This window comes from Acanthochromis polyacanthus, chromosome 9, assembly GCF_021347895.1.
Source record: "Acanthochromis polyacanthus isolate Apoly-LR-REF ecotype Palm Island chromosome 9, KAUST_Apoly_ChrSc, whole genome shotgun sequence".
NCBI classification, from domain to species: Eukaryota; Metazoa; Chordata; class Actinopteri; family Pomacentridae; genus Acanthochromis; species Acanthochromis polyacanthus.
The window spans coordinates 39323008-39341153 of NC_067121.1; the positions used below are offsets into that span (position 1 = coordinate 39323008).

The 18146-nt window shown below is 40.1% G+C and overlaps 1 protein-coding gene across 1 annotated transcript in view; it reads left to right on the forward strand.

Annotated features, from left to right (window-relative positions):
* Window positions 1-18146, forward strand: part of LOC110965151 (piezo-type mechanosensitive ion channel component 2) — a 132327-nt gene that overhangs the window by 22067 nt on the left and 92114 nt on the right. Inside the window, exons 4-7 of the mRNA XM_051952952.1 lie at window positions 5415-5457; window positions 13075-13237; window positions 14049-14292; window positions 15517-15730. Of these exons, the coding sequence (XP_051808912.1) occupies window positions 5415-5457; window positions 13075-13237; window positions 14049-14292; window positions 15517-15730 (664 nt within the window). The remainder of the gene's footprint in view (window positions 1-5414; window positions 5458-13074; window positions 13238-14048; window positions 14293-15516; window positions 15731-18146) is intronic.

The window sequence follows — 18146 nt, forward strand, 5'->3', positions numbered from 1 at the left end:
AAGAGGTTTTTTTTAATATACAGTGGAAGCTTCCAGAGTTTGCCCCACTGTGCAGCTCTGTCTACATGCTGCTGCTCTTCCTGAACCTAATGTCGGCCTCCTTTTTATTTTTGGGCTCCGTATCTAACAGGAAGTCAGGCATTTTGTCCTCTTGATGCGCCGCCTCCACTCAGAGTAAATGCCATATCTCAGGTTTCTGTATCTGATGTTCGGCTCCCCCTTGACACCGTTTTCCTTCTGGCAGCCAAATATAAACAGGGAGTCCTCCTTTTCCTCCTCCCAGATAACTCCGTATGATTTCCTGCGTGCATCGCGGCCAAATGCACCATTAGAGCAGCAAAAACAGCAGAAATGAGAAGAGCCTTCCCACACCTCCAGCTGTTAGAGCGGGTCAGCGGCTGGCCACCAGATGATCCGGCTTCCTCCAGACTCGTCCGTCATTCCTGCTGCTGACTGGACACGATGGGAAATGCACTGCAAACACATGACAGCGCCGAGGGCACCGGGCGGGTGGAGTCTGCTACATTTCTGGTGAATTCTCAGAGAAAAAAGTCCACCTACTTTCCTGTGATTGTCTAAACTTTCTGCCAGTTATTGTCCACCCATCTGCTGATGAAGTCGGGTAAAACAAAAGGATTTTCAACGTTCATTTTGGTCCTAGAAACGGCTCATAGCAGCTAAACCGCCCGTTGAAGGAGCAGTCGTCATTACGTCCTGCATTGTTGCTCTTTATCGCTCTTCGTATCCATAGACCTCTTCCTCTCAGGCTCTCAGATAACAGCGGTGATGTGTCGAACCGTATCCGGAGTTAGAAGATGAAAGTGTAAAGAAAACGCTGTGCTGAGGAGGTTAACGGCCCAGCGAGTACAGAGGCTGTTTTATGATGCTCACATAAAGTCTGAGGACGGGTATTTCTGGTGGAAAACTTTCACCCTTTCTTCCAGAAGCATCCATGCTGAGCTCAGCCTGCTTCCTACAGATCAGACTCTGAGGTTCTGTTCTTTAACCTGGAGGCTTCGTTTGAGCCGGGTGAAGCTGCAGATGTTGGGAATCGCTGGGCTTCTTAAAACATCGCAACTTATATCGCAGTTTTTTTAGAAAAGCCGAGGCAAATTCAGGCATTTTAGGGACGCAACAATCTGGAAAAACTCCATGAAATCCTGGAGGGACTGACTAATTCAAGTATGGATATTTGGCCTCGGCGTACCGATACTCATGTCACACGAGGAAGGACGACAACATATCGCTGTATCAATGTTTTGTCCCACCACTATTTATTGGCAATGATTCTTAGAATTTCTTTCCAATCTAAATTTTTGCTAATTTTTCCTCAGTGCGTTTCATTTAAGAGTTCTATCTAAAGTGATTTTCAACCTAAAGGAATCAAAAAAATTCGAGCACTGACTTCATAAACTATCGTCTTGTTCGTCCAGTATGGTAGCTATGAAATGAAACCAATGCGGTGTTTGTTGGAGTCGAGGTTTCAACTCCAAAGAAAGTTTGTCTATTTTCAGCGTTCTAGCCAAAAGTTTTACTCTCTGCTGCTACAAATTTGTCCTTTCTGAGCTCCAGAACAAAACAATTTAATAGTCTTATTCTAAAAATGATTTATATTCATCAACAGCTGATTTTCAAACGTTCATTTTGTGGAAATGCACTGCATTTTATGTCCATCCATTAGGGCTGAACTGACATTAGGACATTCTGTTTTTTAAAATAAAAAATAAAGTAAAATATTTTGAAAGAATGAATCATTGTAGAAACATTCCAGTTATTTCAAATCAAGTGCATCTGCACAGAAACTGAAAAATCATAATTACAAGATAACTGAATCCATGGACTTTATTTGAGTTGAAGCCCTCTCATGTGGTGGAACACCGGCGAAGGCATCAGAAATATTTCGTTTTTCCTTTGGACAGCGTTCAGATGTGGCTTTGCTCTCGTCATGCTGAGCTTTGTTGTGCAGATTTAAACGGTCAAACAAATTACTCGTGTTGCTTTGTGTTGTGGCAACCATCTCAAGACGCTGCCAACACAGTACCTGTTTTTGGACGCCGTCGTTCCTTCTGTAGCCGAAACGTTTCCACAAACCTGCTTTTTGCAGCCAAACTTTCCTTTCCAGAGTTTCCCTCCTGGTCGTTGCTCATTTTGCTGGGCACACATAGAGCCTATATGTCAACAAAATCTGTGTAGAGTAAAAAAAGCAAACAAAAAACTCAGAAAATTGGAGAAAATTACGTCATATCATACAGACTTCTTTTGCAGAACGGTTCTAAAAGCCAGAAGCAAGTTTTTCTTTTGTATCAGGCTGCAAAAAATGTTTTAACGTGATGTATTTAAGTTGATCAGATTGCCTTTTTTGTCACGTGAAGCCTCTTCCAGAGATCAGAGGAGACTCGTGAAGCTTTGTCTGAGGCTGTGAGGGTATAAAAATTAACTTTTCACATTCTGGATAAAACCAGAGTAACAGACTTACTGTGTCATAGGGCTGGGCGATAAATCGAATCAATTCGATTAATTCGCCTTTTTAAAACTTGACGATTTGAAAATTTGCCAAATTGTAAAATTAAGGCGAGCTTAAATATATAACAATACAGATTCTTCTTCTGTCTTTCACAACTTGTGCACTGGTGTTTGCTTCCACCTCTCATCTCCTTCCGCCAAAACACTCACACCCCCGTCATGGCGGACAGAACAGCAGACGAAGAGTTGGTCGCGAGAAAAGGGCCTCATGTTACATCGATTATATGGAAGTGGTTCGGCTTTGACAAGACTGACACAGAGCAAACTACAGTCATGTGCAAGGTTTGCAAAAGTTCTGTGAAAACCAAGAGTAGCAGCACAACTAACCTCTTTTGGTACCTCCAGCAGAGGCATCCTGAAGAATGGGAAGAGTGCTGCAGCTACGGGAGTGCGGCATGGCTAGCACTAGCCATAGCAAACAGACCACAAAGAAACAACAAAAATCAATTAAAATCATAATCGTCCAAGATGACTAAAAAAATCGAGATTTTATTTTTTGGCCATATCGCCCAGCACTACAGTGTCGTCACATGTCTACCTATAAAACATTTTAAAAACACATTTATTTGCTCTTTCCTCAAGAATCCTTTGTTGCTTCAATGGCCACACCTCCTTTACTTAAACTTCTCTCCACGCTTCCTTCAGGTTGGCTCGTTAGCTCATCCAGATTCATTGTTTTTGTGTTCAGTTAGAAAATTACTCACAGAACGATGTCAGAAAAAAGATTCATCAGTATCTAAAAAATACTCCGGCTATGCCTTAAGAGTTACCTTAAATTTGGTTTTATTGAAGGACTACTGTGTTGCCGACAATGTTCAGGAAAAAAAAGCATTTATTTAATTAAAAGTTATAATCTTTCTGTGTAAATATCTCATGTTCCAATGTGGAGATCTGCGGCTTATAGATGTGCATTTTTTTTCTTTTTAAATTTAGTGGGTGTGGCTAATATTCAGGTGCGCTCAATAGTCCGGAAATTCCAATATTTATTTGTTTAATTCTTCATTTAACTTTATAAGACATGATGAGCCCTGGAGCTCCCTGCACTTTTTGTTACGGTTTTAAAAACAAATGTGTCTATTTTCTAATTTGACGCCAATATTTTCACTTTTACTGCAAGTGAATATCGACTCCAAATATCGGTTATCAGCCTCCTTGTGTTCTAAAAATCAGTTTTGGTATCGGCCCTGAAAAAAACATATCTGTCAATCAGGTCTTCCCCTCATTCTTATTCATTCTTTTCTTCCTGCCTCTCTGCTAACCTGTCTAACAAAGCCAACAAAAGGCCAAAAAACAACTTTAAGAACAGTTTAATATAACGATAACGAGCTACATTTGTCCAGATATCTTCATAAACATCCGTATTTTACACTAAGTCAGAAATTTTGGAGCAGAGTTGTTGTAAATTCTGATTATTTTAGTCAGAATGAGCGTTTCCTGTCCTCCCTGATCGGCCTCAGTGTCTGTGGTTTTACTGAACATGTTCCTGCTGCTGTTTGACTTCGGATTTCCCAAAGATTTTTTAATATCCATGTAACGGTGAGCAAACATTTGTGGACTGTAAATGTCCCACCGTCATAATTTCAGCTGCTGTTTTTACAGTTTTATATCGTGGTTAGACTAAAAGTGCAATATACTCTGCAACACTTTCTACTAAAAATTAAATGACAACACATTTATTAACTGAATTTCAACTGAAGGAGCAAAATATTAAAACAATTTTGTTGAAGTCAGTTTGCATGATGAAGAACTTTTTATTTCCTAATTTTCTTAATGTGACTAAATGTTAGATTTAAAATATATTCCATTTTAGCTTTAGAAGCCGACACATGATGAAACAGGAGGGTTTTTTCCTCGCCTTTTGTCACCGTTTTTGTATGTATTATAGTTTTTCAAATATACTTTTACAGTGTAGTAATGCAGCTTTTTTTTTTTGCCACTGATGAAAAATAAGCAACACAACAATCCAAACAGTTTTATTCAGCGTTTCCAGTTTCTAACTAAGAATCATTTGAATCTCGTCTTTACTGGGAATTTGGTTTCTGTGTTACTTAGAGGAAATTCTAAAAATGGTTTGTTGTTTATTCTTGTCTGTGTATCTCCTCTGCTTTTCACATTAGATGTTATCCAGTGTTTACGGTGGTGTTCCTTCAGCTGCTAGGGTCAGCCGGGTGGAAGAGAAACAACCACAAATAATTGATTTGGTGAAGCAATTTATTGTTCAGTGACAGAAGTAACACAAAAGTGGTCAAACAGAGGAAAACAGGGCTGCTGGATGCTGCTGAATCAAAGAACCAAACTAGAAGAGCACTCAGAGAGCTCAGTCCTCCTCCAAGGCTGCTCAGTCCTCCTCCAACTCTGCTCTTGAATCTTGTTTTATGTCTTGTTTTTGTCGTTTTTTGTCTCACTTTTGTCATTTGGTATGTCGTTTTTGTTGCTTTGTCCCATGTTTTTGTCATTTTGTGTCTTGTTTTTATCTTTTTCTGTCTCGTTTTTGTGGTTGTCTGTCTTGTTTTTGTCGTTTTCTGTCTCGTTTTTGTCATTTTGTTTGTAGTTTTTGTTGCTTTGTGCCACGTTTTTGTCATCTTGTGTCTTGTTTTTGTGGTTGTCTGACACGTTTTTGTCTTTTTCTGTCCTGTTTTTGTCGTTTAATGTCTCATTTTGTTCTTACTGCTCATGTCTTAATGACTAAATCTCGATTCTCTGCATTAATAGATGTTAATAATCAGCAGCAGTCACTGAATGTTTTCTTCTGTGCAGCTTTGCTTTTTGCTTGGAAACCTCCAATGCTGCTGTTTGTTTTGAATTTCTGTGACATGAAAGTGTTTTTGAACCCTTTCAGATGCTTTTCTTTGTCGACCAATATCTAAATGTCCTCATATGTTTCCCTTCAGGTTCCTCGTGGGAGAAATCCATCAGACAAATCGGCTTTGAGAGGTAAGAAAACACTTCAGTAAACAAACTCAGACTGATCTTACTGCATGTTTTGGCCTCAGTGATCTTAAACATTATGATTCCTTCAAGCATGTGTCCAAAAAAAAACTGTTTTTACATCACAGAATCTCTCCTCTAGTTTGACAGTTCAGTTCTCAAGCTTTGTAAGTCGTAATTTTAGTCAGTTTTTAAAGAAAAAAAGTGATTCCAGCTGCTTCAATGTGAATATTTTCTGTTTTCTTTCCGTCTCTATGACAGTAACCTGAATGTCCTTCGGCTGTCCAACAAAGGACATCTGAGACCTTTTGGGAAACACAGATTTAGACATTTTTCAACATTTTATTTGGTTGTTCTGGTTGTTTCCTCCTGACTAGATCCTTGCTGGTGTTGGATCTACTCTCAGATGGATAAAAGTTAAATGAATTTGCAGAATTTTTGGACATTTTATGCATCAGACAGCTTGACAAATAAACCTACAGTTCAGATGTTTCTTCAGGATGATTCAGATTCAGAGGATTTTTCAATCAGTCACTGAGCTGAGTAATTTTGTCGAGTTTTTCGGTCAGAAAATGTTGGAAAATGTCAAAATCTGTGTTTCCCAAAAGAATATTCAGTTTGGTGTCACATTTTGTGTCTAATTTTTGTTGTTTTGTGTCTTGATTATGATATTTTGTGTCTCGCGTTGTCATTTTGTCTAATTTTTATCGTTTTCAGTCTTGTTTTTGTTGTTTTTTTGTCTCGCTTTTCTCATTTTGTGCATCATTTTTGACGTTTTATGTCTTACTTTTGTGGTTTCATGTCTTGTTTTTGCCATTTTGTCTTGTTTCTGCTGTTTTGTGTCTTATTTTTTGCCCTTTTGTGTCTCGTTTTATTATTTTGTGTCTAAATTTTGTTATTTTCTGTCTCATTTTTGTTGTTTACTGCCTTGTTTATGATGTTTTGTTTCTTGTTTTGTCATTTTGTGTTTTTTTTGCCATTTTGTGTCTTGCTTTGTCATTTTGTGTAATTTTCATCATTTTCTGTCTTGTTTTTGTTGTTTTTTTGTCTCGCTTTTGTCATTTCGTGCATCGTTTTGGCGTTTTCTGTCTCACTTTTGCGGTTTCATGTCTTGTTTTTGCCATTTTGTCTTGTTTCTGGTGTTTTGTGTCTTATTTTTTGCCCTTTTGTGTCTTGTTTTATCATTTTGTGTCTAATTTGTCATTTTGTGTCTTATTTTTGATGTTTTCTGTCTTGTTTTTGTTGTTTTTTGTCTTGCTTTTGTCATTTTGTGCATCATTTTTGTCGTCCTCTGTCTTGCTTTTGTGGTTTTATGTCTTGTTTTTGCCATTTTGTCTTGTTTCTGCTGTTTTGTGTCTTATTTTTTGCCCTTTCTTGTCTCGTTTTATCATTTTGTGCCTAATTTTTGTCATTTTCTGTCTCATTTTTGTCCTTTTCTGTCTCATTTTTGTTGTTTTCTGTCTTGTTTTTGTTGTTTTTGTCTCGCTTTTCTCATTTTGTGCGTCATTTTTGGCGTTTTATGTCTTACTTTTGTGGTTTCATGTCTTGTTTTTGCCATTTTGTCTTGTTTCTGCTGTTTTGTGTCTTGTTTTTGCCCTTTTGTGTCTCATTTTATCATTTTGTGTCTTATTTTAGTCATTTTCTGTCTCATTTTTTGTTTTCTGCCTTGTTTTGTTGTTTTCTGTCTCATTTGCAACATTTTCTGACATTTTGTAGACCAAATAACTAGTCAGTTACTTGACAAAACAACCAGTCGTTCTGATGTTTCTTCAGGACCCAGCTCAGTGGCTGTGAACAGATAATCCAGCCTCTTTTTATCAGGGTCGTGGTGTCTTTTTATTCAGTTTTCCCTCCTACACTTCTTATCTCCCGCTGCATTTAAAGTAGGCGTCTGCATTGCCTGTCCTAAAAATATCACTCCTTGACAACATGAAGCTCCACTTTTTGCCTGCAGCCTCACCCCTCCATCCTCTGACCGGTCTGTAAACGCTGCCGACTCGTCCCTGTGTGGATTCTCCATGAGTCTAAACCCAGTTAGGCCTGACGCTCCGTTGACAGGCTTATTTTTCATAGCGTTCGCCGCTGCTCCGTCTCCTTGCATCCCTCCGCCGTGATCCTATTAGATGTGGTTTCCTGAGTACGGGAATGTCCGAATTCAGCCACGTCCTTTTTCCAGTACTCAACAGCCGTTCAGCGGGCAGCAGACAGTAAGTGGGCGGAAGTGGAGTCGTAAACATTTTATCACGCCTGCTTTTACCTGTTTGTGTTCAGGATCCTATGCAGTATATGCAGTACATTTATGTTTTACTGCTTGTTTGGAGGAAGATGCTCCGATCAGACTTCTAGGAGTCGGCAGCAGCTCACTTTCCTCTGTTTTAAATCTGTTATAAACATGACGGATGTCCGATATTGGCTTGTTTGCCAATTACCAAAAACAAGACACAAAACGACAAGACACAAAACAACAAAGGCAAGACAAAAAAATGACAGAAAATGAGACAGAAAACAACAAAAACGAGACACAAAACAACAAAAAATAGACAAAGTAAGAAAAGCCAGACAGAAAACGACAAAATGAGACAGAAAACCACAAAAACGAGACACAAGATGACAAGACACAAAACAACAAAGGCAAGACAAAAAAATGACAAAAACGAGACACAAAATGACGAAAAAGAGACAAAATAAGAAAAGCCAGACAGAAAACGACAAAAACGAGGCAGAAAACGACAAAAACAAGGTGGAAAATGGCAAAAACGAGACACAAAATGAGGAAAAAAGGCAAAAACAACACAGAAAACGACAAAAACGAGACACAAAATGAGGAAAAAAACGACAAAAACAACACAGAAAACGACAAAAACGAGACACAAAAATGACACAAAACAACAAAAACGAGATGCTAAATGACAAAAACAAAACTCAAATGACAAAAAATATCGGTGGGCCGATAATATCGATATTATTGGACATCCCTAGTTATAGTTGATGCAGCAGCTCAAGTGGAAATAAATGCTTTTTAAAATGAGTGTTTATTTTCTTTGTTTATTTTACAGTAGAGCTCCTTGAGTTTTGTTTAGTTGCACTAATTGCAAATAATAGTTTATTTTTATGGTGAAGTTGACACGTGAAAGTCCAGTCAGAGCTGTTTTTATGTTTAGAAATTAGATTATGTTCACGTTTAAGTTTTAACTAATCTAAGTAGGGATGTCTGATACTGTCTTTTTTAGCCGATATCTAAATTTTTGATTCTGATATCAATCGATACCAATATCTGTGGGCTGTTAAACTAATTCTCGGTAACATCACATATCTCCTGTGGTGGAATTAACACATCATGCCTCATTTTATTGTGATGCTCCATTGGATGTATTCTCAGATGAAACAAGGCTTTCAGATGGAAACACTGTCTGAGCAAAATAAGAAAACTACTTCAGCTGAAGTTATGGAAAAAAATTGCACGTTGATGCCTTTTTATGTTTATTAATTGTCTCAAACAACAGTTCACACTCTCTCTCCCTCTATGAGTTGGTAAATCCAGGTGTTATTTTATCAGTTTTCATGATGGGCAAAAAAACCCCAATAACGATTTTGACTGATATTATTTTTTATGCCGATACCGGGCCGATAATATCAGTGGGTCGATTTTTATTGGAAATTCCTAATAAACACCAAATATTTCTAGTGTTGGACATATTTTATAATCTGTGTGTTTTGTGTTTTTTTTGTCCCGAAATGATTAATAAGTGGAGGCAGGTCGCTGCTAGGGTCGTTCTAATTTCCTCTCATGATAATCAGAGGAAAGTGGGAGTCTTAATCCAGACTGTTTCTCTTCCCTCCACATGAGGATGGACGAAGCTTCACAGCATGGAAACAGACGTCCTTGATGAGATAAAGCTCTCCAGCTATTTATCTGTGCTTTACACATGAGGATGGACGAAGCTTCACAGCATGGAAACAGACGTCCTTGATGAGATAAAACGCTCCAGTTATTTATCTGTGTTTTCTACAGCAATGATCAGCGCTCTGTTTTCAACTTTTAGAAGCTTTAGATCCACTCAGGGCCGGAGTGGGACGGCTTCTACTTTCTTCTTCTTTCTTCTTCTTTTACGACCGTCCAAATGTTCGGTCAGCTCTTTTGTCTGCTGCAGGAATCGCCGGTTCTTTCTTTGTACTGCAAACAGTTTAATTAGGCTTGGAGTTCAGCGTGAAACAGAAAGAAAACACTCTGGTTTCTGTGGTTTTGTGCCTTGTTTTTGTCGTTTTGCATCTTGTTTTTGTCATTTTCTGTCTTGTTTTAGTCATTTTCTGTCTTGTTTTTGTCATTTTGTGTCTTGTTTTTGCAGTTTTCTTTCTCACGTCTGTCCTATTGTTTCTCATTTTTGCTGTTTTATGTTTTTTTTGTCGTTTTCTATCTAATTTCTGTCATTTTGTGTCTCGTGTTTTTCGTTTTGTGTCTTGTTTTTGTCATTTTCTGGCTTGTTTCTGTGGTTTTCTGTCTCGTTTTTGTCATTTTCTGTCTTGTTTTTGTGGTTTTCTGTCTCGTTTCTGTGGTTTTGTGTCTTGTTTTTGTGTGTTTTTTGTTTTACCATCTTGTGTCTCATTTCTGTCTTTTTGTGTAATTCGGTCAGCTGTTTTCCCCGCCGTAGGAATTGCTGGTTCATTCTGTGTACTGCAAACGGTTTAATTCAGCTCGGAGCACAGCGTGAAACGCAAAGAAACACTCCAAACACGGGATGCAGCTGTAAAACCGAAATAGAAATTGGTTGGGATGATAAAAGAGAGTTTTAAAGGTTCTCGAAAACCTGTTTGCCATTTCAAGGACAGTTTTATTTGCTTTAATTGTACATGCAATCATGACACCTCGTAAAACGTGTCCTTGGGCTGCATAAATACATAACAGTGGATTATTTGGAGCCGTCATGGCAACCGTCCACCGCCACCGTTCAGCTTCCTGCGTGAGCAAACCTGCTGGTATTTAGACAGAGGTGAGAGAAAAAGGTTTGTTTGCACACGGAGATTCGACTACACGACTCGGAGCGACGTCACGTTTCGGTAGATTAATGAAAAAGACGAGAACTGGCCGTTTGGCGTGAAGAGAATCCACATGGAAGAGGCAAAAAAGGAGGTGCAGCTACCTTATTATGAGAAAAGATGCCGTTTTCAGGGGAGTAAACATGTTTTTAACGGTTTTCACACACTCTCTCATGGGCTTTTTGAATGGAATTCCACTCACTTGTTAACGCCGATGCATTTAAAGCCTGATTTCATTAAAGAGGGTGGGACTCCTTATAAAAGCTGAAGCGTTGAACACAACACGTAGTAAAAGAGCAGCGGAAAATAGTCCAGATTCCCATGCATTCATGTGAGCAGGTGGGAGATATGACTGCTGCAGGAATATCTGTTCTCATGAGAGATGTGTGCACGATGGAAAGCCCTGTGAGCATTTATTCCATATCACTGATATCAGACGTTAGTTTTCTTCACTGGTTCAGTCTTTGTCAGCACTAGTTGGACATTCAGTTTTGCACTTTGCCGTCCTAGTTGCACAAAAACTCTGACTAGCTGCTCATTTTCAGCAACATGTTAACTAATTAGATTCTCCCCACTAGTTAACTAGTCTTCTTCATGCTTGGTGTGACTCACACAGACACACAACACAAAGGTTGAGTCAACTTTTAGACATTCTAACTGGTTTCAGGTTTGATTTCTATCTTGCCAGCACCTGTTACCTGCCACAGGTGAGTTTAACCCTCGTGTCGTCCTGCGGGTCAAAATCGACCCGTTTTAAATTTTGAAAATGTAGGAAAAAAAACACACTTTCCCAGTGAAACTTCTGATGTCCACATTTTTAACATTTTTGGGAAACCTTTGAACATTTTTTGGTGGGGAAAAAAGAAATGTTAAAAATGTTTCTTGAGAACATTCACGAAAAAATCAACCAAAATCTAGCAAATTCTCGCTGGTTTTTTTTTTGACAACTGCTAAAATTGCAAGATCATGCTGAATTTACAGAGATTGGTTGAATATGCGTGGATTTGTGTGATCGCAACATCGCCAATTCCTGGAGGGACTGACTCAGAATGTCTCGGTGGTGTAATTAGTGTATATTTGGGCCAGCACTAGTTAACTAGTGCAACTTATGAGTTAAATATTTGGACTTCAAGAGGCTAGTTAACCAGTGCAGCAAATCGTAGGTCACTAGTTAACTGACGAGATTAAACCATATTACACTAGTTAACATGTTAAAGCTTATGCATCTTTCTACTTAGCCAGTAAGACTTTGAACATTACTAGTTTGGTCCAGTGGGCCACTATGGCATCAGAAAGATGACTACTTGGGAGGTTGGCACTACTGGTGTGGTTCTAGGTGTCACTAGTTGGACTTCTGTTGGCACTGGTTGGACTTCTGGGGGCACTAGTTGGACTTCTGTTGACACTAGTTAGGCTTCTGTTGACACTAGTTGGACTTCTGGTGGCACTAGTTGGACTTCTGGTGGCACTAGTTGGACTTCTGTTGACACTAGTTAGGCTTCTGTTGACACTAGTTGGGCTTCTATTGGCACTAGTTGGACTTCTGGTGGCACTAGTTAGGCTTCTGTTGACACTAGTTAGGCTTCTGTTGACACTAGTTGGGCTTCTATTGGCACTAGTTGGACTTCTGGTGGCACTAGTTAGGCTTCTGTTGACACTAGTTGGGCTTCTGTTGGCACTAGTTGGACTTATGTTGACACTAGTTAGGCTTCTGGTGGCACTAGTTGGACTTCTGGTGGCACTAGTTGGACTTCTGTTCACACTAGTTAGGCTTCTGTTGACACTAGTTGGGCTTCTATTGGCACTAGTTGGACTTCTGGTGGCACTAGTTAGGCTTCTGTTGACACTAGTTGGGCTTCTGGTGGCACTAGTTAGGCTTCTGTTGACACTAGTTGGGCTTCTATTGGCACTAGTTGGACTTCTGGTGGCACTAGTTGGACTTCTGGTGGCACTAGTTGGACTTCTGTTGACACTAGTTGGGCTTCTGTTGGCACTAGTTGGACTTCTGGTGGCACTAGTTGGACTTCTGGTGGCACTAGTTGGACTTCTGGTGGCACTAGTTGGACTTCTGGTGGCACTAGTTGCTGATGAGCGACTAGTCAGAATATTTGTGCAACTAGGATGGCAAAGTGCATAACTAGTGTGGTTGAATGTCCAACTAATGCTGACAAAGACCGAACCAGTGAAGAAAACTAATGTGTGATGTCAAGGATATGGAATAAATGCTCAAAGGGCTTTCCATAGTGCAGGAATATCACTGAATGGCGATTTTCATGCGAGGATTTTGGCCATTTTTGGGGACATGTGACAGAAGATCCCATCCAGAATTAAACTCAGGACAGCACATTCATTTGTGGGCCAAATTTGATTTAAACGAGTCACCACAAGTCTTTGGATGTCTGTGAAAAGCTGTTTTGCATTAGAGCTGATCGTTGGTGGACGGTTCAGTGTTGTCCCCCGTCCCAATTTCCATCATTTGGTCGTGATCCCAGACTGCAAGATTGCTCCAAATTACTATATTTTGGAGGTATTATGATTCAGCGTCTGCTTTCTGTTATCGCCTGTCTTCTGTTTTCTGTTTGTCGCCAGCGTGATTGGGGCAGATGCAGGAAACGGCATCCGAGTGTTCATCCCTGACATCGGCATGTTTGTGGCGGGTTTGGCCATCTGGCTGCTGTGTCGTGGTCTGGTCCAGAAGAGACCGCCCGAGGAGATGGCTCAGTACAACGCCGACTTCGAAGCAGAGGAGCAGGTGGGTTTGATTTACGTCTGTGGGGAATGTACATGATGCTAATCAATAGACTCAGATATTTCTATGATGAAGCAGGAACGAACGACGTAGCTGCAAGTTTTAAGTGTTTCTCCTTGAGATTGGTTAAATTATTCCCCCAATCGACTGTCAGACTTGTCGACAGCTGATTAACTTCAAGCAGTTTCTGGCATTTTTTACTCCCGTGAGCTCATTTTCCATTTTATAAAGTCCATGGAAACAGAAAAACCCAGACTAGAAGTAGAGAGAACTCACAAATGTCTTCTGTGTTGCAGTTTAAATACCATAAATCATTATTTAAAAAAAGAGCTGGAGAACATTTTGCATCCAATAATCCATGTAGAAAATACTGAAACATGCAGTAGTTGTGTAAATGTTCTTGTCCTGAGACCAAATCTAAAAAAACTAGGAGACAAGAATGTTTGAAAATCTTTTTAAAAATAACAAATAAGTTTTGTGTCTCTTTTTGTCGTTTTGTCTGTTTTTTGTTGTCTTGTGCCCCATTTTTCTTATTTTGTATCTCTTTTTCTCATTTTCTGTCATTTCTGTCATTTTGTGTGTTGTTTTTATCCTTTTATGTCCCGTTTTTGTCGTTTTGTCTTGTTTTTCTCTTTTTGTCTTGTAAAAACAATGAGTCACAAAGTGATGAAAACAAGACGTAAAACAACAAAAACAAGACACAAAATGACAAAAATGAGACACAAATAACAAAAACAAGACAAAACAACAAAAACAAGGCATAAAATGACAAAAATGAGTCACAAAGTAACAACTGTTGTCCATGTCTGAGGAGGACGAGGAGAAGCTGAGCCTGGACGACAACATCCTGCTGGAGGAGGACTACGAAGCCGAGGACGAGGACGACGAGGAGCTGTACGATGAAGAGGAGGAGGAAGAGGAGGAGGAGGTGAAGGAGAGCGCCAAGATGAAGGTTCTACGGATCGTGGCGGAAGTCGCCTCCAAAGTGAAGGAGATCATCGGGAACCTGATCACCACGGCGGGGAAGGTGGTGGTCACCATCCTGTTGGGCATGACGGGTGAGTTCCAGGAGTCCTCTGTCAGTTTGGGTCCTTTCGGAGACGTTTTTACGGCAGAATGTTGCTGAATGTTTTGAACTGTGAAGCACCGTCACTAAAGTTAAGTCGTTTTTGCCAACTCTCAGTTTCCGATTCCAATACCAACCGATGCCGATATATGTGGGCTATTTAACTAATTTTTTTCTTTAGGAAGAAAAGAAGTAAGGAAATAAGGAAGGAAGGAATGTAAAAAGGAAGGAAGGAAGAAGGTAGGAAGGATAGAAAGAGTGACGGAAGGAAGAAAAAAAATGAAGGAAGGAAGGAAGGGGAAAAAGCGTAGGAAGAAAGGAAGGAAGGAAGGAAAAAACGTAGGAAGGAAGGAAGGAAGGAAAAAACTAAGGAAGGAAGGAAGAAGGTAGGAAGCATGGAAAGGGATGGAAGGAAGAAAAAAAATTAAGGAAGGAAGGAAGGAAGGAAGGAAGGGGAAAAAGCGTAGGAAGAAAGGAAGGAAGGAAGGAAAAAACAGGAAGGAAGGAAGGAAAAAACGTAGGAAGGAAGGAAGAAGGCAGGAAGGATAGAAAGGGATGGAAGGAAGAAAAAAATGAAGGAAGGAAGGGAAAAAGCGTAGGAAGGAAGGAAGGAAGAAAAAAACAAAGGAAGGAAGGAAGGAAGGAAGGAAAAAACTAAGGAAGGAAAAAACTAAGGAAGGAAGGAAGAAGGTAGGAAGGATGGAAAGGGAAGGAAGGAAGGGAAAAAGTGTAGGAAGGAAGGAAGAAAGGAAGAAAGGAAAGAAGAAAGGACATAAGGAAGGGAGTAAGGGAAGAAGGAAGGAAGAATGAAAGGAAGGAAAGAAGGGAAGGAAGGAAATAAGGAATGAAAGAAATAAATCCGGAAGAATGGAAGGAAGGAAAGAAAGAAGGAGTGGAGGAAATCAGGAAGGAAGAAAGGAAGGAAGGTCATTGCATTTAAAGGCTGCTGGAGATTCAGCCTCATGGGGGTTGGATCATTCTACAATCTGCTTTTAGTGAAAAGAAGTTTAAATTTAGGCTGTATTCTGAATTAAATCTGCATTTTTTTTTCTTTGGTTTATATTTCAATAAACTGTTCACCTCTGATATGATTTAGTCGCCTGCAGCTGGAATGTTGCTCCGATTGTCAGAAGTGTGAGGGGTTTGGATTATTTTCTGCAGACACGTCGTCTCTACAGGTTGAATTGAACTTTCTTTGAATCTGTCGTCTCTGCAGGGATCATGCTGCCCTCGCTCACCTCGTTCGTTTACTTCCTCCTCTTCCTCTTCCTCTGCACCTGGTGGTCTCTCCGCCGGACCTTCAGCACGCTCATCTTCAGCTGCATGTGCGTCCTGATGGCCATCTTCAGCGCCGGACACATCATCATGCTCTACCTCTACCAGTTCCAGTTCTTCCAGGAGTCCGTCCCGTGGGACGACGGCTACATCAGGTCAGAACCCAACAACTCAGTCTGGATTTAAACCCATAACCCGGGGATGTTCTGTTTGGAGAGGGGGTACAAGGTTTCTGTTTTTTAAGCTCAAGGAAGGAAGGAAGGAAGGAAGGAAGGGTGGATATAAAGAAGGAAGGAAGAATAGAAAGAATGAAGGAAGCAAGGGAGGAAGGAAGGAAGGAAATAATGAAAGATGGAAGGAAGAAAAGAAGGAAGGAAGGATATAAAGAAGGAAGGAAGGAAGGAAGGATAGAAAGAAGGAAGGAAATAAGGAAGGAAGGAAGGATGGATATAAAGAAGGAAGGAAGAAAGCAAGGGAGGAAGGAAGGAAGGAAGGAAGGATGGATATAAAGAAGGAAGGAAGGAAGGCAATAAGGAAGGATGGAAGGATGGATATAAAGAAGGAAGGAAGAAAGCAAGGGAGGAAGGAAGGAAGGAAATAATGAAAGATGGAAGGAAGAAAAGAAGGAAGGAAGGATATAAAGAAGGAAGGAAGGATGGATATAAAGAAGGAAGGAAGGAAGGATAGAAAGAAGGAAGGAAGGAAGGATGGATATAAAGAAGGAAGGAAGGAAGGAAATAAGGAAGGATGGAAGGAAGAAAAGAAGTAAGGAAACAAGGAAGGAAGGAAGGATGGATATAAAGAAGGAAGGAAGAAAGCAAGGGAGGAAGGAAGGAAGGAAGGAAATAAGGAAGGATGGAAGGAAGAAAAGAATTAAGGAAACAAGGAAGGAAGGAAATGAAGATGGTAAGAAGGAAGGAAATAAGAATATACAATATGAGACAAATTATGTCTTTTTTTAACATTAAAGCAGACAAACGTGTTGTAGTCCACACCAAAAACAAAACTAGAATCTTGTAAATGTGCAGAACAGGTGCTCCAGTTAAACTTCTCGTCACGTCGATGGATTTCTGGACTCGGTTTATCCGCGGTTAAACATCTCCAGCCCACCCTGATGCTGTCTGACGGCCTCATAATGTGAAAATACACTCAGCCTTCACACTCAGCCGTATTTATCGCTGAGGCAGGTTTGTTTAAACCTCAATAAATATTTACTATTGTTGCAAACAGGGAGGAAAAGATGAAGCCAGCTGGAGGGGAGATAGATCAAACTCCTCTCAGGGTCGGCGTTAGAAGCTTTCAGGCCGTTGGCTCCGAGCAGCGCTGCTTTATTATGCATGAGAGAGGAGATGATTAGCCGTCTGTGGCCGCGGTGTTTGGAGTGAAGCCACGCTGGTGTACGTCCTGCCAACAAACGTTAGTCACAGCACTACTCTGGGACTAAAACTCCTCAGGTCAGGAAGTCTGACAACCTAGAATGAAAAGAATACTGCTTATTTAGTAAAAACATGACAGAAATAACACCATGCTCTGCTGCAGGAGTGACGTTTGGAGAGTTTACAGCTCTAATTAATGTAAATATATGGTTTAAAAAAGAATTTGGACATAAAAGGGATTAGAAGCTTTAAGTCCTCACTTAAGTTTTATATAATAATCTGGGCAGAATGTGCTGCTTTTTTTCGGCATTTGGATGTTGAAATTGTCCAAAATGACAAGAAAATTGTCCAAAATTACACTAAAATTGTCCAAAATTACAGCAGAATTATCCAGTAGGACTCAAAAATTGTTCAAAAGGACTCGAAAATATGTTCAAAATGACTCGAATTTTTACCAAAAGGACTTGAGACTTGTCCAAATTGACAAGAAAATTATCCAAAATGACTCATAAATTGTCTAAAATGACTCAGATTGTCCAAATTACTAGAAACTTGTCCAAAATGACTTGAAACTTGTCCAAAATTACAAGAAAATTGTTCAGAATGACTTAAAAATTAGGCTTACTACAATATCTTTATGAATAAGTTTCAATTTCAGTTTTACTGAGTTGTGTATATAAATATTTAGAAGAACCTTTCTCTAAAAGTGCCGTGTAGTGGGCGGCCATGTTGGTGTCTGGGTGTAGCTGGTGTCTCTGTGTTCCTTCTGTTTTGGTATTTTATGGATCTCCTCTAAAGCGCTGCTGATGTGCTTCAGGATGAGGCTGTTTCCATCTGTGTATGTCTGAACGTCTGTCTCTGATGGCAGATCAGCTCATCCATCCGTCCATCCATCCGTCTATCCGTCCATCCGGTCATGCATCCATCCTTCCATCCATCCATCCATCCATCCATCCGGTCATCCATCCATCCTTCCATCCATCCATCCATCCATCCTTCCATCCATCCTTCCTTCCATCCATCCATCCTTCCATCCATCATCCTTCATTCATCCATCCATCCATCCATCCATCCGGTCATCCATCCATCCTTCCATCCATCCATCCATCCTTCCATCCATCCTTCCTTCCATCCATCCATCCATCCATCCATTCATCCATCCATCCATCCTTCCATCCATCCATCCTTCCATCCA